This window comes from Penicillium robsamsonii, assembly GCF_028829455.1.
Source record: "Penicillium robsamsonii strain IBT 29466 chromosome Unknown utg000002l_segment0_segment0, whole genome shotgun sequence".
Taxonomy (NCBI): domain Eukaryota; kingdom Fungi; phylum Ascomycota; class Eurotiomycetes; order Eurotiales; family Aspergillaceae; genus Penicillium; species Penicillium robsamsonii.
Window position 1 is genome coordinate 794,763 of NW_026643220.1, and position 20,967 is coordinate 815,729.

Here is a 20,967-nt window from a genome sequence, read left to right on the forward strand (position 1 = left end):
TGGAAGGAGCAGCCCTAAACAGGAGGAGCCGCAGCAGGCTGGGGAGCGGGCTGCGAAAGTTCCTGCAGTTCGGGTACGGGAGGAGATTGCTGAGGGATAGCCTGCTGGATGTTGGCGACGATTCGCTCCAGCTCTTCGAGGCGGCGATCCTTCTCTTGGACTTCGCGACGGAGTCTCTTAACTTCGTTGTGTAGATCGATTCCGTGTTCATCGGTCTCAGGCAGGTCTCGGAGATCTCCGACGGGAGGAGAATCGTGGCGACGCTTCATTCCAGTGATTGGGAGGGAGGGGGCACGGACGCCTTCAACGCCATCGAGTTCAGTAGCGCGGTCCCAAGACATATCGACCATAGCAGTAGCTTCGTCATTGTGCATGTGGCGGCGGCGAAGATGTTCGCGTAGGTTTTCTTGGCGCGTAAATCCATTGCCAGTGCTGCGGTTGCAATCAGTGTATGGGCACATCAGGGCCTTCTTGGTATCGGTGTTTTTCTTGTGAACTTCGCGCTGGTGGCGAAGGAGACCGCCAGAGTAGGTAAAACCCTGGATCTTGTCACAGTTTGGTTCATAACACTTGTAGGGACGATCATGTTTATCCATATGTTTGCTAGAGTCATGTTAGTACTGGGCGCATTCAAAGACACAACAATAGGGCATTATACTTACTTCCATTCACATGGACGGCGGAAAGTAGGAGGTGCAGCCTGGCACTCAGGATGGTCACAGAAGATCTGACCTTCAGAATTCTTAGGAGGATCGCGGGCGCGTCGAACAGAAAGACGCGGGCGCGCCCCGTCGATGTTGTAGGTCATGGGCTGGGATTCGTTCATTCTGGCAATTGGTGGCGAGGGCTCAGATGCAGAGGCAAGGATAGACGCAGCGAGAGCACCGTTAGGACCTTCGCTTCGTGGGCTAGGATAGTCAGACCCGTCGCCCATATCGCAAAGTTGATACCCCACACTACTGAGGGGATGGTGATAGAAGGTAGTAGATACCAGAAAGACGCGTCGTCAATTCACAACAACGGTAAATATGGAGGCAACAAGTAGTTGAGTAGAGGTAAACAACAAAAATAGAGTTGTTTATGAAAAAAAATCAAATAATTGGCGGTGAAGGCCTAGTAGATGTCGATGAGTATGAATTCAAGGTGAAGATGAGGAGGTGCCAAAATTTTCAGGTAGCAAGGCATCAGCGGGCTATTTATACCGGTTGCGTCAGGTGCGGTGCGCCACTGTGGCGCAGGATCCTTGCGCAGAATCTTGGTTCTTTCGTTTTCTAGTGGAGTTTCCAAGCAGCTGGATTGTCATATGGATTTATAACTGGCTCGAGCTTATATACATGCAGGTATAAATGTGTCAAAATGTGGACAGTACTGGTTTATTAATGCCCGGGATATCAAGAGGGGCCAAGGAACACAGGTGACTCATACCCTGTAGAGACACGAGTATGACTGTATAATACTATCTCTACGGAGGTACCAATCCCATTGACCCATACCGGCGGATCCGATTTAGGTATCAAAGCAAGATGGCTGTCAGGCAGCCGTCCACTCCGGAATATTATTTGAGGTCGCCACAAATGGTGACAAATCTAGTGGCGGTGAGAACACGTGATATTGAACGACCTGATATCTCATCACGTGCATGGCAATATGCTTATTTAAGCCTTAAAGGTCGGGCACCCGGGCAGTGCTCTTCTGCAATGTCCGCTCGCTATGCCCGTTCGCTATGCCCGTTCGCTATGCCCGTTCGCTATGCCCGATGTTAGGCTGCAACAAACTCGTGGTTGACAAGCTTTAATGAAATCAATGATCTGCATGTCTACGCAATCAATTGCTTCTATTAAAAGGAACATTAGCCATAAGAATCCGTCTAGGAGGCAGTTTCAACCTCAACCAGGCTATGCAAAGTACTTAAAATTAGGACATGAACGTTGCACGGCATTCTAAGGGAAGTAGCGCAGAACCAACGTGGTTTGCATGGATATGCGAAGATCAATCTACTGAGAATCTTGTAGCCTACGACTTGGCTACGAATATACAATACTCGAAACTTTTGGCCACCCAGTGAAAGAACTTCTATACCATCTCCACGAAGAATAATGAATCGCAGGAGTGCAATTCTTCTACAGGACTATGCTGTAGAACAGCAATAGAGTCACCAAATAGCACGTCATTTGTGTTTCATACAAATATAGGGAATTCCCCGAGGGGATGAATTATAAAGGATAATTAACACTGCCTCTATCATAATAGAACGGCCTTTGATACTAGGCAAGCCTAATGCGTGTTCATCCATTTTGAGTAATTTGCTGCCCAGTTGGAATTTATGTTCGGCCGAGCAAGCAATGGATCTAGGAGGCCTCAGATCTATACGAAAGGACACGCCTAAATTGGGAAAGCAAAGCCACCATTCGACGTGAACCAGCAGGTATAGAATTGATCGCATGATAACCCCATCCACGTCAAATGTTGGGAAGGAGTTCATCGTGTTGTCAATGTGAGATATTCCTACTCCCGTGGCCCCACCGGATAGCCCGAGGGTGTTCAGCACTTAACATTTGAACCATTTTCGCCTTGTTTTGTTCCCTTGTCGCTTCGTCAGTTATTCCCTCTTGTATTTTGAGATATGTTGGACCTATCAAAGCAATATTATTAATTTCATATTCCTCAGTATGTGGTTTGGCGCGTAGATTGTACATCCGGTACTATTTCATTGCGGCATTTGTGCTACAGGCCCGGGACCATGCTCCACCATCCCTACCAACCTGGCACCCCTTGACCCTGTCTCTTCGAATTTTTATATTCAAACCTGTGTATGTTACCCTTTAGGTGAAATTATCATAACATCCCAAGAAGCAGGGGTATGAATCAAATGCGCCACTCATTTTTACTTCAACGGAGCCGAGGCGTCTGCTGGGCTTCAAGACGCGCCTTCAGTGGCACCACTTGGGTACAAGCCTGCCATGTAGAGAAAAAACAGTGCCCAAAGAGCATCGAACGCGAAAACCAATCATCTCAAGACCCGAAATGTGCCAAAAAGCCGCCGGCCCAACTCCTTTCGGCGCTCAGTCTTCCATTCTGGACCTGCAGATCCACCTGGAAACGAGCAGGAATCAACACTTTCCGCTGTTTGGTGGGATGCACAGCCGGAGATTTCTCCGCGTTATGGATCCTGCAGACTTACTATGCTGAGATGAGTATGAGCAGTATAATGGCCTTGTCGAGTGGGTCCCCCCCTGGAACGAATCAAATCGTATCGGATATTGTGTACTAAGAACAATCATCTAGTGGTATCCGGTATTACGACTTCAGTTATCCTCGAGACAGTCCTTCTCCGCCGGGGGGCTGATCAGCTCTCCTGGCCAATGGCTGCTCGTACCGCTATGGGCATGAGTATGGTTTCTATGTTGGCCATGGAACTAGCTGAGAATGCAGTTGACTATCATCTGACCGGTGGGATAGTTGCGTTGGGGGATCCGAAGTTCTGGATGGCAGCAGTGGTATCAGTCGGCGCTGGGTATCTGGCCCCATTGCCGTATAACTATCTGCGTCTTCGGAAATATGGAAAATCGTGTCACTAATTTCCAATGTACCTAATGTATCTAGTATGCTCACCTATATGGAACATAGACATCATTTTTGTCAATTGGTTGATTCCACTCTTTGCTACAAGAAATATGAGCGATAGGAGACAAGTACTGAACTGAACTACGGCTGATTGAGATGATGGACCTGAGATTATACGACGGTAGGGCTGATAGTGGGAGCGGCTGATGGGGCTGATGGGTAGAGGCTGAAGCGGAGAGACGGATCTAGCCCTAATCCGGCAACATAAGCTGGCGAAGACTCCAACCTTGGATGCTCGGCTTAGGTTTGGGGTTTCATATTGCCTGCTTACGGATATTGAAAAAAAGGTATGGGATTATGATTGGCATTGTTCTAAGCTAGACACCTGACTACCTAAGAGATGAAGATAGCAAGTATGAAACATGGCCAAGGGGTAGGGGTAAATTCGCAGAGTTGCCCAGTAATTGCTACCGGGGCTATGGGGACTGGGCATCGGCAATCGACGGGTGAGTTTTCAGTAATTCCTTCAGCCGGAAGATACTAGAGGATCATTGGCTGTCGCCTCATCCCCAAATGTCACGTCTTGTAAGAATGTCACGGTGACAATTGGTGAGGGATCAGACCCAGGGAACAATCCTTCGACGGACAGAACGGTGCTCTGGTAGGAGGCCAAAATGACCCGAGGATAAGCATCCGAAAAGTCTTGGGTTTGCCGATCCAAAGTCCTGGTCGGCATAAAAGAAATGGGCGGGCAGACTCTGCTAGAAAGAACCCTGATAGCATGCACGGACATTGCTTCGCCGAGTGGTAAGACGGGCGAACCTGTGGGAGGTTGCCCTGGGAAATGCTGGACACAAGAGTCACTCAATCATAGTTGCCACCGACTTGGCTAGCGAAAGCAGTGGAGACGCTACGGGCATCATCGTCGTCATGAGGATTCTGGCCTGGCACGCCACGAGTAACGCGAATGCTGGCGGAGCTGCCTCCAAAGATGCTGCCGTTGTCCGGAACTCCAGCCCTGTAAGGCTCCCGTCCGCCAGACTCGACGTAGCGCTTCAACCGGTCAGATTGGCTGAGACTGGGCTGTTTGCTCATATCATTAATGCTCAGACCAGTGAGACTGACACCGCCCTGATCAACGCTCCGCCCGTCAGTGACGCTGCAGGTGACATCAGACTCAGTGGCAGCGACTGACTCGCCAGCCACACTGGGGGCTCCCTTGGGTCGGGCACCGTTTGCCCGACGACCGCCAGAGATCGCAGGCCATGACTCGCCAAAATTCTGGAACATAGGAGGGTAACCAGAGGGAAGGCCAACACCACCAAGTGCCGAGCCGTGAACAGAAGACACATCATCGGGGATATAGCCCACTACAGACCCGGAGTCATGATACTCATTGCGGTGACCGCCGTTGCGACCATTCACTCCATTGTTTGGGGCATTATTTGTCTGGCTGAAAGACATCTGGAAGCGCTGCGGGCCTCTGTATGCTTGCTTAGGACGGCTGAATTGAATCAAGGACTCCTGAAGGTTGGACAGGGGCCCCTCCACAAGACAGTGTCGTTCCTTGAAGTGCTGCAAAAGGCAGTTCCACAATGGGTGCTTAGACAACACCTTGGGGTTTCCGAGGACAACCAGACCATATCGAGCACGAGTAAGGGCCACGTTGAGACGACGAGGATCGCTCAGGAAACCAATACCTTGGTGATCATTGGAACGAACGCAAGAAAGGATGATGTAGTCCTTCTCTCTGCCTTGGAAAGCATCGACCGAGGCAACCTCAATCTCCTTATAATGTTCCTTCTTGAAGGTGCCGTTTGCTTGCATGGAGCTGACGATGTAGCTCCGCTGTCCCTCGTATGGAGTGATGATACCGATATCTCTAGGCTGAACACCTGCCTTGAAGAAGCGCGTGACAATCTTCTCGACATTGGTAGCTTCAGTGCGATTAAGATATGAGGTGCCCGACGCGGATATTTCTTCATTGCCCAGGTTTGACCAAAACATCATGGGATCATCAATGATGGGCCAAGGGAAGTCAACGTCACGGCGGACACGATCAGCAATAGTGATACCGTTCTGTAGGGAGCCTTCGTAGAACATATTGGACGGGAATTCCGAAAGGCACGGGTGCATACGATACTGGACATTTAAGCGGATAGGAGAGCAGCCCAAGATGACGAGACGCTCGAACAAAGACTGGTTCAGACCAGCCTTGGCGGCCTTCTTGTTCATGATCACGGGGCCAAGCTGCTGGTGATCACCAACCAGCACAACTTGTTTGCAGCCCAGAACCAGGGGAATCATACACTCGGGCTCAGCAGACTGGGTTGATTCGTCAATCAGAACAGTGCGGAACTTGCCCTTTGACAGACGAGGATCACCTGCACCAACACAAGTACAACAGATCACATCTGCGTTAGTCAAAATCTCACGCTCAGCAGAGCGAGTAAGTTGCTTCAGGCGCTTTTCGTCTTGGCTGGACAATTCTCCAAGTTCGGCCTTGAGCTGGTTGAGTTTCACTAACTCAATGTTGCTATCGTTCATACGAACCTGCTCGTGTAGCGAAAGGAAACCAACGGCAGATTCCACATCCTCGCGAGATTTAGCGGTAACTCGCACGGTCTTGAGACCCGTCCGATGGATACGCTCGCAGAGCTGGTCAACGGCAACGTTGGAGGGAGCGCAGACAAGAACCTGGCCTCCATTGATCTTGGCAAGATGATAGATGATGGTGGCTGAGGTAACGGTCTTACCAGTTCCGGGAGGACCTTGGATCAGACTAAGGGGTCGCTGAAGAACACTCTTAACCGCGTTGATTTGACTGCCATTCAGATCTGGCAGACCTGGAACACTAAATTTCTTCGGAATCTGAGTCTTCATAGGAGCTGCAGCTACCTCATGGCCAAGAAGGCGATGGAAAATGTAACCTGAGACACTTTGTTCATCCACGGCAAATGTCTTCATAGCACATTGCATGCGGTCGAAGGAAGTCGATTTCCAAACATAGTCGGCCATAAAATTGTGCGTGCATTCGGTGGGAACCGACTTGTGGTCGCCCTTGGCGCGTAGTTCGATAGTGACCTCATCAGATTGATTGTTTGGGATCTTGATGACATAGCCCACACCCTCCCACTTGGGACGCAGTTCACCATTGTACTTGATGCGCATCTCGTCACCCACGGCCAATTTGACATCTCCTAACTCAAGCTTGGGCAGTACAAAGCTTGCGAGGTGCTTGTTGTTGAGACCAAGATCCCAACGCACGATGAGTCCATCTTGAGATTGAGATTCTTTCAACTTGCGGTCGTAATCAGCCTCAATCTTAACAAGTGGTCCGAAAATATTCTGGTATTGGAAAGCATCATCGTAGCGAAGTAGCACTGGCGCAGGCTCATCATCCACCGCCGTGGCCTTCTCTAAATCTTCCAGAGTCGCTTGAGAATTGTCCTTCCACATTTCCTCCAGTTTCGCAATCAATTGAGGGCTGAGGTGACGAGCTCGGAGTTGTTCCTGGTCAGTGGGTGCTCCGACGAGCCAGGGGAGGAAAGAACGATCCTCGATAAGAGGCTGCCAGCGTGAAGTGTCCCAGTTCATGTCCTTGGAGGAGGGCATAGAGGCACATGGCTGCCGGCAAAGCAAAACAACAACGGTATCAGATTTGGCGGGGATGAAGCCAAGCAAAAAGACATTTTTAGTGCCACAGTTGTAGCATTCCAGAATAGTATCACCCAAAGAAGAGGCCGGGTGAAGTTGGACTTCCTTATGACGAGCTCGTACAAGATGATTGACGATATGGGAAGAGGAGGTATTGCCACGTGCACTGCAGAACCACTTATTGCACGAAAGACATTTGACGACGCTGCTAGGGTTGTGAATGCCGCAGTACCTATAACATAATCAGTAAATGATCACTCGCAAGGAAGATATAAAAACTGACGCGCATGCATGAGCAGGGAGCTCTATTTCCTCCTCTCCATTTCCTTGGGACTTCTGATTCCCGTTTGTGGGCGCACCGACTGTGCTTTCCATGTCGTCATCTTCGAAGGTATCAGATCCCTCGTCTTCGTCATCATGTCGACGTGGACGCGCGTGACCAAGTGCATTTGAATCAATCTCGTCAATATCAGCTCCCACTGAGGGGCCTTCCGGTTGGTAGCTCATTACGAGTACCAGTTTGGAACGCTGATAGGGATAACTGAAGCTAAGCAAGATTCAAAGCAGAAAGAAACGTAAGAGGTCGTTGAGATCCAAAATGAAACTCGCAGTTGTAAACGATAAAAGAGCGTAGAGGACAATCCGGTCGTCCTATGGGGTGTTCGAGGTTTAAAATCTCCAGGGTGTGCCTGAGGGGCAAACGAATGGAGATCTATATCGGGATATGGGATTAGCGCAAGGTTCTTGACAAGAGCAAATAAGCACATACAACCAGTCCAGCTCTCTGTCTCAGAGGACTGACAAAAGAAAGTCGATGAGTTTGTCTCGAAAGATGAGCAAAAAGCGTCTCCGCAACTGCCCAGATTCTTTATCGGTGCGATCCCACTACGGCTACGCAGATAAACCAAAAGCGCAGCCCCGGAGTTAACAGAGAAAAAAAAAAGTTGCCCGCTCTTCTTTGCTCAAGCCACTTTTACTTCAATCTACAAAATGCTGGTAAGTGAAGGATAGATTTGATAAATTCGATATTTTACTTACTATCAGTAGCGCCGCCAAACTCGCGAGCGTCGCGATTATCTCTATCGCAGAGCTTTGCTGCTCCGTGATGCCTCCATTGCCGAAAAAAGATCGCAACTCAAGGCTTCATTGGCTTCTGGAAAACCTCTAGATCCTACAATCGCAAATGATAAAACGCTTCGGGAAGACTTCAAATATGACGAATCAAAGGACAAGGAAGATGCTGAGATGGACATTGATGATGAATACGTTTTAACCTCCGGCATTATCGATCCCCGTCCTCTGGTTACCACCTCTCGCTCACCCTCCGCTCGTCTCGGCGCATTTGCGAAAGAAATCCGCCTTCTCCTTCCTACATCCATTCGCCTCAATCGTGGAACTCTCGTTCTTGGAGATCTCGTCTCCAGCGCCACCTCCGCGGCTCTGACCGACATGATTCTCCTTCACGAGCACCGTGGTACCCCGACCGCACTCACTATTTCACACCTTCCCCATGGCCCAACCGCCAGCTTCTCTCTTCACAACGTCGTTCTTCGTCAGGATATTCCCAATGCCGCTCGTGGTACCGTGTCAGAAAGCTACCCGCACTTGATTTTTGAAGGATTCAAGACGAAGCTGGGTGCCCGTGTTGTTCAGATTCTGAAGCACCTTTTTCCCCCTCGCGAGACCGGAAAGGTCGGCAACCGTGTTGTGAGTTTTGTGAACAAGGACGACAACATCGAAGTACGCCACCATGTTTTCGTCAAGACTGGGTACCGTGATGTGGAGCTGGCTGAAGTTGGACCTCGCATGACCATGCGACTTTTCGAGATCCGTGGAGGTACATTGGAGAAAGGCTCGAGCGGCGATATCGAATGGGCTCTTACCCAATACACGAGAACCAGCAAAAAGAAGGAATACCTGTGATTCTTTACGAACTCGCATCACTACATTGGCTGTGGTGGGGATGGTTAAAGCAGAACATCCCCTCACATTGTTGATCGACTGGCGTATCTGGCGTTAGAGGGCAATTAGAATGGGTTCTTTTGTCATGTTCAAGTTTATGATTTTGAGAATGTCTAAACCAAATATTAAAGACATGTACAGCAGATTTTTGGGGCCATCAAGACCCAATTTCCTGGCACTGAATTGGTTGCTAGTCTATAATTTATGCTATAGTGTACGAAAACATACAATCCGACTCTCGAGACCTTACAAGGATCTAGACTAATTAGAGACTTCCCCGGTTTTGCTGCACAGATGAGACAAACAATATATCTCCAGGTATAATAAACAAAAACACTAGTATAAACCATCTAGTGGTATGTATATATGCTCTTGGCAGCTTCCTCTCGGGGGGTGTTTAAATCATTTCCATATCCTTATCCATGTTTTAACCAGAAGGACAAACATAGTAGACATCGGAAAATAGAGGCAAAACTGTTCAAAGCAAGCGATGTAAGGTCATGTATAAATTTTTATAGGTAGTACTTGTTGAGGCTGACGGGTGAACTGAGGGCAGATATTCTCAAGGTATCGATGGTACAACCTAGATAAATAGCATACGCGATTGGCAGATTGATCAAAAACAAATATCGTATATCCTCAGAAGACTTTATTCTAGCAATTTTTCGTTAAGGAAGAAGACATGGATATCGCTGAGGCCAAAATTAGCTGCTTCCCCAAGCTTAATGGGACACTACACCTTATAGACGCTGAAGTTGAGCAATTCTGATCTACAAGCAATATCTAAGCTATCAGCTGTCGGGTATATAATGAATTTTCTTATATACATCGTAGGCACGGCAAAGCCAACATAGGCTTCAATCATTTCAAGTGATAGAAGTCAGTTTATCAAGTGGGGGCATGCGCGTAACGCTGCATGTGATTAGCCCTAAAAAGCCACGATCATCCCCGACCCCACCGGAGGCTCCATTACTATAACAACCTTGGAAGGACAGGTAGAGAGTGGATATTACCTACTACAATTTAGGACACCATATAATTTAACATGTTTCTTGAGATATAAGTCAGGGATTGTAGAGTCAAGGATCTCCCTTTGAGTTGTTGACGTTACGGTGGCACAGTTGTGTTGCTGGAAATAATCCATGTCCACCGGGGAATCCACTCACGAGTACAGGTGTTAGCCACCTGGAGGGATTCCCATCATCCCATCATTCACAGGCAGGTAGTACCTAGCTATCCATTTCATCATCCTTATTATCAGCTTCAGGTCCACCTTCGCCCCCATCTTCAACGTGATGATTTGCCATCTTATCCTCGATGCCGTCCTCTTTGATATCGTCATCCGCCTCGGGTCGGTCTTCACCCCCATCTTTAACATGATGATTTGCCGTCTTGTCCTCGATATTGTCCTCTGCGGTGCGGTCGTATTCGCCATTTGACCCTCGAGAACTTGTGATCTGGGGTTCCCTGAGGAATGCACCAAGAATGGTCGTCTTTTCCTCGAGATAGAACCACCCCTCGTGAACAGGCAAACGTTTTCCATCCGGTTCTGCCTTTGGGGGTGGCATCTTTCCGCTTGCTCTTTCGTCCCATTCCTTGCCAGTCTGTGCTTTAAAGAACTGCTTGAATTTGTCCATGGCAAGCTCCAGCTTGCATCTTGGGCCCACCAGAAGCTCGACATTGGATGTGCCAACGCGGCTGAACTTGGTGTAGGTCGAGTAGGTGCGTGGTTCGGTGATGGATTCGAAAAGCTAGGTAATATCAGTATCTTGAGTAAATTCATACAATACCACAATATCACTTACAGTCAATTGGTACTTTTCTCTGCTAGTGACTGGTGGTTTCGATGGACGGAATAATGTGGTGCTGTAAACCACATTGGTCTTTCTGTCCTGGTACACCCGACGCACGGCTGTGATGGGCAAATATTAGACCTGGAGGTGCCTCATCTGATATGAAGATCATGCTTACACTTGCTTTTGCCCTTTGGGCCGAGGAAAGGATCAGCTGTAGAGAATATGTCAGTACCGTCTGCATTGTAGCAATACAATGGAACTCCAGAAACCGATACCTATCCGACGTTTTTTGACCTCCTTGACCACCTTTGAGGACTTCGGCGTGGCCTTCTTCTGGATTTCCTTCTTCTCAGGCTTCATCAGATTTTTCAGAAGATATGGCCCTTCGGGCTTTGGCCGGCGGGTGGATGACAGGAGCGAGTCTTCAAGCCAATCGTATGAAACGATATTGACCGTGCTAATCTTCTTAGCAGTCTCCACTATATGTCGTTGATTAGTTTCGCGGTCTTCGGGATATTCAAGGGTAGTATACCTGAAACTGTATTGTTTTTGAACGCCTCCTTTGTGGCAATGAGATGGGTAACTCGCGAGTTCACGTCTCTCGAGAACTGCCCTCCGTTTGCCCGAATCCATTGTGGGATCTTTTCGCCGACGCCATCTTCAAACTTGCCTGCTATAGAGGCATGAATCCTTTGGAACGGCTTCCCCATTTTGGATTCACGCTGGATGGCTTCTGAGGCAAATGTGTTATGCTGCCAGGAGGGAAGACTGGGATACAGCGAGGAATAGTTTTGTGTGCCAGAGCTTTCGCTTGGATTTTGCTAGCTGCAACAGTGTTTCAGAAATGAAGTGTGTATATTGCTGGAAGGTAAGTCTTTGAGATAATGAATGAGAGGACTAGTTCTATGATGAAGAGGCGGGTGTGACTTCTGCCGTTGACTGGGAATTCCTTCAGAAGAAGAGGCACCTCAGAAATGAAATATGTTTATTGCCAGGGGGCAACGCTTCGAGGAAATACTGTGATATACTGCTCAAGGCTGTGGACTCAGTCTGCTTTTGCAACGTTGTTATGGAATGCACCAAGCATCATGATCTCTGGAGTATGAAAGTGATGAGAAAGCAGAAAATGGGACCTCGAAAGCGATTTGAGATTGAGATCTACTTCAAGAAAGGATCAAAAATATTTCCTGTTGGTATATCAAGTAAAGTCTTTTATCAAACAAGTGAAAGTAAGGCGAAGTAGAATGAAAACCCGGGATAATTGTGCTTGCTATGAATAGATATTGCTCATTATGATCGAATATGAAACCCCGAAATGAAATGAGAAAAGGAGTCATCCCAAGGAGCGTAAATGCATGTTCATAGCCTGCTCATTGCCGAATGCTTTTAGCAGACTTAACGAAGGCTCGAATTTTCTCCAAATCTTGAGCCCCGTTTGTCTCTACGCCTGAGCTAACATCCAATCCGACCACTTTATGGCCCGACTGGCCCAGCTTTTTCACCGTGTCGACCACGTTTTCCGGGTTTAATCCTCCAGCCAGGATTACCCTCAATCCTTCATCACTATCGAGGACCTTTTTGACACCGGTCTCCTCCAGAAGCTCACCAGAGCCTCCGGCACCAGAGTCCAGCAATGGAAGAGTGTGGTATGCTCGGCGAGCAATGCCAAGGTCACCAGGGGCAAATTTGCGAATGACAGGAACTGGAATCAAACTAGACCACTCCAATGGCTCAGATCCATGCAGTTGCACAACATCGAGACCCAACTTTTGTTGTTGAGAAAGAACGTATGATAGCGGCTGGTTCATGAACACACCCACGAGCAAAGCACGAGAAGGGTGACGCAATATATTAGTAGAGTGGTCGAACCATTCCAATGATGTCGCGTTTATCGGCTGCTGTGATGTACCGTCCGGGCGAGCGGTCGACTTGACTACCTGGGAAATGCGGAGCGCCACATCATCTGGTACAAGTCGTGAGCGGCCCTGAACCATGATAATACCAATCAAATCTGCGCCAGCTTGGATAGCAGCCAGAGCTCCTTCTTCGGTCCGAGTTCCACAGATCTTCACCAATGGAGAACTTAGTGATGCACTAGCATTTGAATTAGAACCGCCGAGAAGCTGTGACACAAAGGCAGAGGTATCGGGTGCCCTCATAAGAGCCTCTCCGACAAGAATGGCCTTAACACCGTCTTTCTTATATGCTTCCACGTCCTGGGGTCCCGCGATCCCACTAAGGGCACACACAATTGTGCTCTCAGGCACTTGATCCATTAGGCGACTGGTAGTTCCGAGATCGACCTCGAAGCTCGTCAGGTCTCGGTTGTTGACACCGATGACTTCAGAACCCAGATCGACTGCAATCTTCATCTCTTCGGGGGTATTGACTTCGACCAGAGGCTCCATGCCGAGACTGCGCGAGTAATGATACAGTCTAGTCAACAGCTCAATGTCCAGCATCTTCACAATCAGCAGAACTGTATCAGCTCCAGCCAAACGTGCCTCCAGGATCTGATACTCGTCAAAGACGAATTCCTTTCGGAGGACAGCCGGTCGGTTGGTGAGTCCCTCCAGACTCTGGCGAACAGCCCGCAGGTCATCTATGGTGCCCTTGAACCACTCCGGCTCTGTGAGGACCGAGATAACGCTAGCGCCAGCCTTAGCATACTCCCGTGCTTGAGCAGGAGCACACACATCGGCGGAGATGATGCCCTTCGAGGGTGATGCACGCTTGATCTCGGCCATGAGTGAGAGAGGATAGTCTGATTGTCTTAGGCGCGCAGGGAATGACAGTTGAGGAGGCGCAATGTTCAGATCATACGCGGCTTGAAGAGCCTCTGGCCGCAGAGCCGGAATTTTCTTCTGCTCCTCAACAGCATTTTTGCGATGAGCGTAGATCTTGTCCAAAATAGATAATTTCTTGTCTGAAGGCGCAGCTGCAGCTGCGGCTGCTCCCTGCTTGTTATCCCAGGTCCCAGCGGTGAGCTCCAAGAAGTTTCTGAACATCTTGCGCCCATATTGCGTTAGAATACTCTCGGGGTGGAACTGAACACCCTCCACTGCGAACTCCTTGTGTCTAACACCCATAATGATGTTCTTGCCACTACCGTCCTGCAGCTCGACCCGCGAAGTCACTTCCAAGCAATCTGGAATAGTCGAATGTGTTCCGGCGAGCGAATGGTACCGGGTGACATCAAGTGAGGCTGGCAATCCCTGGTAGACGCCCTTGGAATCATGCTTCAACTCTGATGTCTTTCCGTGCAGAATTTCGCCGGTCACGTCCACCTTACCACCAAACGTGGTGATCATACATTGTTGGCCCATGCACACACCAAAGATCGGAATCTTTCCGCTGAAATATTTGATTGCGTCGTTACTGATTCCTGCATCGGTCTCGGGGTGGCCAGGGCCAGGACTGATAACCAGTTGAGTAGGCTTCTTTGCAACCAAGTCCTCAACAGTGACTTCGTCATTGCGGTAGACCGTGACGGTGGCGCCTTCAAGAACAAGGTACTGGTAGACATTCCAGGTAAATGAGTCGTAGTTGTCGATCAAAATGACGTTGGACGCGCTGGCCAATTTGGCCGCTTTGGTGGCATGGTGGGGGGAGTGGTCAACAAGGTCCGCCATGACCACGAGTTGTCGTAGGAGATCGGGGGGATTGAGAAGATATAATAATCGCTATTCTGAGAGCGTCGGAATCCCACACACCATAAACCGAATCAAATATTTGCGAATTGCCTTTGTCAGACGGAAATGAGTCAAAAAAGAATGCCGGTTCAAGTTGCCATTCACCGCCCGGCAATAAGATCAGATAGGGCACCTGATTGTTGACCCAGTCGCGGTGAATAATATTCTTTTGAAGCTCCTTCTCAATTCAAGAGCTCCCCACGCTCGCCATCTACCTTTTTTTCTCGCTGTCCCGTCACCTTCCGCGGTGTCGCCCCGTTCCGCTCTTTCTTTCTATCCTATGATGATCTAATTGCCCAAAATGGCTCCCGTCCCGGAGGCCTATTTCCCGTCCCTGGACCAGTGCTTCTCCGGGGACGTTCAACTCTTGTATGTCTATTCTAATCACCTGTTGTCATAGAAACCATAGGCTAATATATTGCAGGTCCTGGAAAAGAGCTTTTCTATACGCCATTGATCCCGAAAGTCATGCTGACGATGGAGGCAATATCGATGTCTTCTTTTCGCACCCCGAATCCATTCGCCTACTCTCTGATGGCTTAAAACCATTCCCCTCCCCTTCCGCACAATCCAAAACCGAATTCGAATCCAAGACCGCCGCGATCCATGTTGAGACCAATGGCCAAAACTCTTTTGACCTCAAGGAGATCAAGGCGGATGCGCTATGGTTAGCCAAAGAAGCCGGAATCGACGAGATTACTGCTCTCCGTATCGCTGTATTAGAATGGCAGAACCGCCCGGCAACACGCCTCACAATCGGCTTTTCCAGCGAGGAAGCGACCAGTTTACAGAGCGCGGCTGGGACAGAGAATCTTCGAGGCTCTCTGGCCGGCCCCAACTTCGCCAACCTATTGAATCAAACAGCCAGAAGCGACGGCGATCAGTCATTCGAAAAAGAGGAGAAGAGACGTCTACGAATCCGCGAGGTGTATCTCTCCGAGGCAACCCATGTAGTAAAGACACTTCGCAAACTGCTTGCTCTGTCCCTACACGATGGTATTTCAGCCGACTCGACCGCCCCCGCTAGTTATGATCGTAAACTTGCTTTGCGGAAAATAGGGACCATAATCTTCCAGAACAAGTCGACTGGCGATGGATTGAACCAATTTCTCCAAGAATGCATCAGCTCGATACGCAGTCGGTTAAAGATATTGGAAGGAGAAGGTGGCTGGCTCAGTGCCGCAGAAAGCAGCGAAGAACTAGAGAACATCTGGAGAACAAGTCTCGTGGAGGAGATTGTTCATATCGTGCAACTCATGTTCCACCAGCTCCAAGCCTCTGTGGAATTCCCAACTGCAGACCTCCTATTGTCCTGGCTACGGCTCATGGCTGATTATAGCTTCTTAGAGACAATTCAAGTGGTAAGTGGCTAGTGGACTATTTCGAGCTCTCGCGATGTTAACGTTTTCTTATAGCCTTGTCAGCAACCCATGGAAGTGTTGTTGCCCCTTCAAGCTTTTGTGTCACTTACCACATTGGCGTTTTTAAAACCCTCTCTCGCCATCTCTTCGATTCAGAATGATACACCCATTGAATCCTCGCCACAGCCTTACTTCTGGTGCAAGGAAAAGATCTCTGAAATCAATGAGATCTTTCTTACTACATGCGGTGATCTGAGCATCGCGAATCCGGCAGCCTTTTCATGGGGTCTGATCTTGTATACCATCCAAGAGCTGGCAGAATACACGAGAAACAGACGAGACCGTGATCTGAGCCATCATTCAGCTATCTCCTACAACGAGCAGACCCAGAATGCAGGATTATCTCGAGCAACTGAACAGTCATACTATGAAGAATTGCTTGACTGTGCCAGAACCCCGCAAAGCACGGCTGAAGATGCCATACCAATTCTTACGTCTGATGCCCTCAAAGAATCGGCATTTAACACCGTTATTGCCCTGGCTAGTAAGACCGGATCAATGTCAGCTGTCGATGATGGCCTGACAACCCGATGGGTGCGGCTGTCACTTCTCGACCTTGTCCGAGTTGCTGTCATGTTCTTGGATTACTCCCCGGAAATTGTGGGGTCAGCCTTGGCTATCTTAAGTGATGATGACCACGAACTGTCAACAGACTCATATTCCCTAGGGCCTGCCAGCGATCCAAAGTCTCTATTCGCCAAGGATCAGAAGTTAATGGATAGCATATTTCGCGTTGCACGGTCTCGTTTCCCTTATGAAACGGCACCATTTCTGCAGCTCTGTCGCGCTCTTGTCAGTGGGCACTCTTTGAATGAAGAAGGCTTGCCGGCTATTCTTGAGGAGGTGGAGAACATGAAGTCCTTTACACAGATTGTCTCACCCACTTTCCAGGGCTATGCCACCATTCGAGAGGACGAGAACGCCGATTTTGTGTCCCTGCTACAACCCCTCCCAATGTTTGAGACGTCATCACAAAATCGTCTTCTCGAGAGGGAACCAAGCAATGCTATAATCGTCAGCGGTTCTTCCGAAATCCCACAGCAGGCCGTTGGTCAAGTCATTTCCGATTCAAAACCCGCGGTCATCATGTGGGAGCATCAATACTCCTGCTTAAGCTTTTTAGGAAGCTGGCTTGAAGAATGGAGCGAGACTGGTGACTACTCGCCTGGGTGGACTGACGACACTGCCACGGAAATCATTGTTCTCTTGACAGATTTGATAGCCAACTCTAAGACACAGACTTCTGGCGATGCAAGTGGCAAGAGGATCCTAGAGATGGCTAGTGATGGGTTGTCTAAACAGGGTGACATCATCTCTGTGATCTTCGATATCTTTGAACGCAATTTGCAGACCATCGGCTCCCGAGGAGATTTAGGCAAGTCCTTGGACGCAACCATAGCATGCGTGCGCTTTATCAAGACACTTCTCAAGATCCTACCCAGTCGAGTATGGCCTTTCCTAGGTCGTAGCAGTCTCATTGGGTCCGACGGCAAGGGTGGTGTCATGACAGCAATCGTTTCAGCAATGGAAATTCCTTCCGGTGAGTATCCGTTCCTCCTGAGCTGTGTCGACCTCGTGGACGCTGTCATCGATGATGCAGCATCTCGAGCAGTGTTGCGGAAGAGTCCGGGCAGCGTGACAAACAAATCATCCATTGCGTCTGATTGGAGTGCCGGTATTCCGTCTCACGTCATGAGAACTATCATGTTGAACTTCACTCGTACAATGCTGGAGATTTTCAACAGCAGTGGAAATTGGAGGTTCAATTTACCAGAACAGCGGTTCAAGATCAACTCGATGCTTGCCACCTCGTTTGAACGTGTTCTGTACTATGCCTTCGGAATCAATGACAGCCCGAAACTAGAAACCAAAGTCACTGGCGTCTTCTCTACATCTGCAGCGTACATTTTGGATATGTTGCGCCCTCGGTCAACCGCTGACCTGCCCTTCAATCCAATTCTTCGGTTGATCGCCGAGGGTCTCCAGACTCCCCCAACACTCCACCTCAGATACCTCACCCTTTTCGAGAACCAGGTCAAATCTACACTGCGGCTCTGCATCAAACTGTTGCAGGCAGCCCAACTGTCAGAACAACCTGGCTCGCTTCTGGAAGAACAATTGTTCAAGGCCAGCCCAGTTCTAGTCAAACTCTACGCGTTGCATGATGCATACCGGTTGCCAGTTGTCTCGCTTCTCGAAATCTTGATCTCCAGCGCCGCTTCAAATCCAGATAATGAACCTCCTTCCCTTGTTGGCCACCTTGGGGCAGAGTCGTCCTGTCTGTTCCTTGATGTATTGTCACAACTTGACAAGCCGATGTGTGATAGGCCTCTTCTTCTTGCAGTATGGCAGCTGCTATCGACATTTGTTAGCAAGCGCCAGCAATGGCTTGCAGTCTTCATTCTCACAGGATCATCCCCTCGTCAGACTCTGAAGAAGGAAGCTGCCTCTGGTGGTCTCAGCATGAGGGGCGTGCCTTTCCTGAAAATGGCACTTGACAAATTGTCTCACATTGATCAACAGGAGCCGCAAGTAGCCTTGGCGTTGCTCGAGTTCGTCTCTCGTGCGCAAGAAAACTGGCCATGGGCCACTTCCCATCTGAACAAGCATCCTCAGTTCTTCACCAGCATAATTAACCACGTCTCAAAGCTGAAGATTTCTTCTCTGCCAGTGATGGACCAAATCCATGCCACGCGGATTGCAGCCGTTGTCGCGGACCTGTGCGCGGTCTACCTGCACTCTGCAAAGGAGGTGGGTGACCGAAGCTTTATAAAGACCTTGATTCCATTGGTGTCGTGGTATGCCAAGGATGCAGTCGAAGTTTCGGCTTACAATTCCTCATTGCATGCCAACTTGAAGAAGAACTTTGAGATGCGATACTCGGGCTGCAAGATCGTTGACTTCAAAAGGACACCGCTCGAGGTTCGTAGTCTAGGACGAGATTACTACTATGATTTGAGTATGGGAAGCAAGCTGTTGTCCTACGACTTTGCCTGGGCTGGCAGCAAGAATCGTGGCTTTGCCGAGGAATTTGAGCGCGCCAACATCAATCTGTCTCTTGTTGAGGCGCAGGTGGTAAGTTTTCTTCCGTTCATCGCAAATGAGTTCATTTTCTAATTCAAAACAGAGCCTTCTCCATAGCTGGAAGTTCTTCGCTATCGAGCACTGTGCCGATTTCATGCCCGATACCGAAGTCCGAAAGTCAATGGCACTGGTCGCACAAAGTTGTCTGAAGGCCAATGTTAGCGGTGGCCCTCCCGAGGCCATCTTTGACCGAATCCAACAAGCGCGCGTTGATTTCGCTCAGGCACTACTCCAGCGGCTTGTCGAGGTACACGCTAGAGGTGCCGAAGTCTTCCAGCTGCTCGAGATTACGTGGACGGCACTGCGAGCCCGGCATCTGACATACGAAGATGCTTTGATCAATGACGATACCGATTACTTCCGGTCCCTCTTGAACGTGCTATTCCTTTCCCTTCAATTCCACTTGGATGGCCCCTCTCGGAGTGCCCCCGAGGCCATCAATAAGAAGGCTGAAGTTTCTTCGGATCTGACTGTCATCGTGGAGGTCGTGAAAACAGTGGTGGCCCAGGGCTTCAAATCTCTCACCACCTATCTCCACGACGCGCCGGAGAAATGCGCACCGAAAGATTTCGCCATTATCATTGCTATCCTGCAGACAGCGTTGCAAGTGAAAAACGCCGATCGCCTCTATGAGCATATCGTGTACCACATTGAGGAAAACGACACCGCTCGTCACGCGACGACCCTCTTCTCCTGGGCCGACCAATTAGCCGTGGCAGGCGACCCTGTGTACGCAGAGCTTAGCATCTCGATCCTGGTCAAGATGTCAAGCCTGCCCATGCTCGCAGAGCACCTTGCTGTGGAGGCTGTCTTGATGAAATTGTCCACCTGCCGTCTCACAAACATTCTCACCCAAAAGAAAGCATTCGGCGCCTTTGATCCCGTTCCTCGACTGTACGCCATCTGGACTGGAGGATTCCTTCCTCTGTGTCTGAACCTGCTCTACAGTGTCATGCGGACCGCGCCCGAGGTGGCAGCATTCATCAACCAATTCGAGTCCCGTCTGACCCGCGCGACAGAGGCATTCGCCAGCCATACGGCCGTTTCCTCCGTTCCAACACACAAGTGGATCAGCCTCAGCATGGTCTCCGAGGCCTACTCGCTTGCCCTGATCTCGTTCATCCTAGACCAGTTCCGTGAGGCGGGTGCCAGTGCTGGAGTGGACGCACAAGCCATCCAAGATCTCAAATGGGATCGCGTGCAGGTCAAGGAAGATATTGAGGAGCTGCTCGGTCGCCGCGCTGCTCTGCGGGCGCGCATTGTCGCGACCAATGAGAAGGAGGTGGAATGGTCCCGACAGAAGCCTCTTGATCCGACTTCTGGGGCCGAGAATCGACTGGAGGAGAAGATGGTTAGTGAGATGAAGGCTGCTGTTGCCTGTTTGGGTGGTGAGGATTCATGAATGTATTCTTTATAGCCTTTTTTGCTATTTCTCTTTGTTTTTTTTTCCCGTGTATTCTGGGTTGGTCGGGGTGTAGTAGATGGATTATTTCATGAAGCTTCAGTTTCAAAACAATTACATTATTTCCAGTTCTTTATGCTTTGGGGGTTCGTAGTAGGTATGGCCTATCAACTTCAAGTCTGGTATCACATACTTGGGGCATCGTCCACATAAACCATTCAGTTAATAGCCTATATGAAGCACACTAGTTCCACTCCGTCTTACCCTGTTCATACAGTGAAGACCGAGGCTTCGGCTCAACTTCCCCGCAAAACATACACTTTCCCCCGTATAACCGATGCGGGGAGATGAACTAATTATGAACGGAGTTTGTGCATTAGGACTATATA

At 49.3% G+C, this 20,967-nt stretch overlaps 7 protein-coding genes across 7 annotated transcripts; 3 read left to right on the plus strand and 4 right to left on the minus strand.

Annotated features, from left to right (window-relative positions):
• Positions 1–14: 14 nt before the first annotated feature.
• On the minus strand, positions 15–934 carry N7447_003550 (putative C2H2 transcription factor; the record flags this gene model as incomplete). Its single annotated transcript, XM_057227825.1, has 2 exons — positions 15–603; positions 663–934. The coding sequence occupies 2 exons, from the start codon at positions 932–934 to the stop codon at positions 15–17; spliced, it is 861 nt and encodes a 286-aa protein (XP_057087166.1).
• Positions 935–3,190: 2,256 nt separating this feature from the next.
• Positions 3,191–3,578, plus strand: N7447_003551 (DUF4396 domain-containing protein; the record flags this gene model as incomplete). The annotated part of the gene is made up of 2 exons (XM_057227826.1): positions 3,191–3,221; positions 3,286–3,578. The coding sequence occupies 2 exons, from the start codon at positions 3,191–3,193 to the stop codon at positions 3,576–3,578; spliced, it is 324 nt and encodes a 107-aa protein (XP_057087167.1).
• An 850-nt stretch (positions 3,579–4,428) lies between these two features.
• On the minus strand, positions 4,429–7,728 carry N7447_003552 (putative regulator of nonsense transcripts; the record flags this gene model as incomplete). Its single annotated transcript, XM_057227827.1, has 2 exons — positions 4,429–7,453; positions 7,505–7,728. The coding sequence occupies 2 exons, from the start codon at positions 7,726–7,728 to the stop codon at positions 4,429–4,431; spliced, it is 3,249 nt and encodes a 1,082-aa protein (XP_057087168.1).
• Positions 7,729–8,211: 483 nt separating this feature from the next.
• On the plus strand, positions 8,212–9,144 carry N7447_003553 (snoRNA-binding rRNA-processing protein IMP4; the record flags this gene model as incomplete). Its single annotated transcript, XM_057227828.1, has 2 exons — positions 8,212–8,217; positions 8,269–9,144. The coding sequence occupies 2 exons, from the start codon at positions 8,212–8,214 to the stop codon at positions 9,142–9,144; spliced, it is 882 nt and encodes a 293-aa protein (XP_057087169.1).
• A 1,268-nt stretch (positions 9,145–10,412) lies between these two features.
• N7447_003554 (BRCT domain protein) lies at positions 10,413–11,689 on the minus strand (the record flags this gene model as incomplete). The annotated part of the gene is made up of 5 exons (XM_057227829.1): positions 10,413–10,934; positions 10,989–11,095; positions 11,155–11,190; positions 11,255–11,458; positions 11,512–11,689. 5 exons carry the CDS (start codon positions 11,687–11,689, stop codon positions 10,413–10,415), a joined length of 1,047 nt encoding a protein of 348 aa, XP_057087170.1.
• A 660-nt stretch (positions 11,690–12,349) lies between these two features.
• Positions 12,350–14,611, minus strand: N7447_003555 (bifunctional anthranilate synthase/indole-3-glycerol-phosphate synthase; the record flags this gene model as incomplete). The annotated part of the gene is made up of 1 exon (XM_057227830.1): positions 12,350–14,611. The coding sequence occupies one exon, from the start codon at positions 14,609–14,611 to the stop codon at positions 12,350–12,352; it is 2,262 nt and encodes a 753-aa protein (XP_057087171.1).
• Positions 14,612–14,972: 361 nt separating this feature from the next.
• On the plus strand, positions 14,973–20,578 carry N7447_003556 (nucleoporin; the record flags this gene model as incomplete). Its single annotated transcript, XM_057227831.1, has 4 exons — positions 14,973–15,040; positions 15,096–16,032; positions 16,087–19,167; positions 19,220–20,578. The coding sequence occupies 4 exons, from the start codon at positions 14,973–14,975 to the stop codon at positions 20,576–20,578; spliced, it is 5,445 nt and encodes a 1,814-aa protein (XP_057087172.1).
• Between the last annotated feature and the right edge of the window lie 389 nt (positions 20,579–20,967).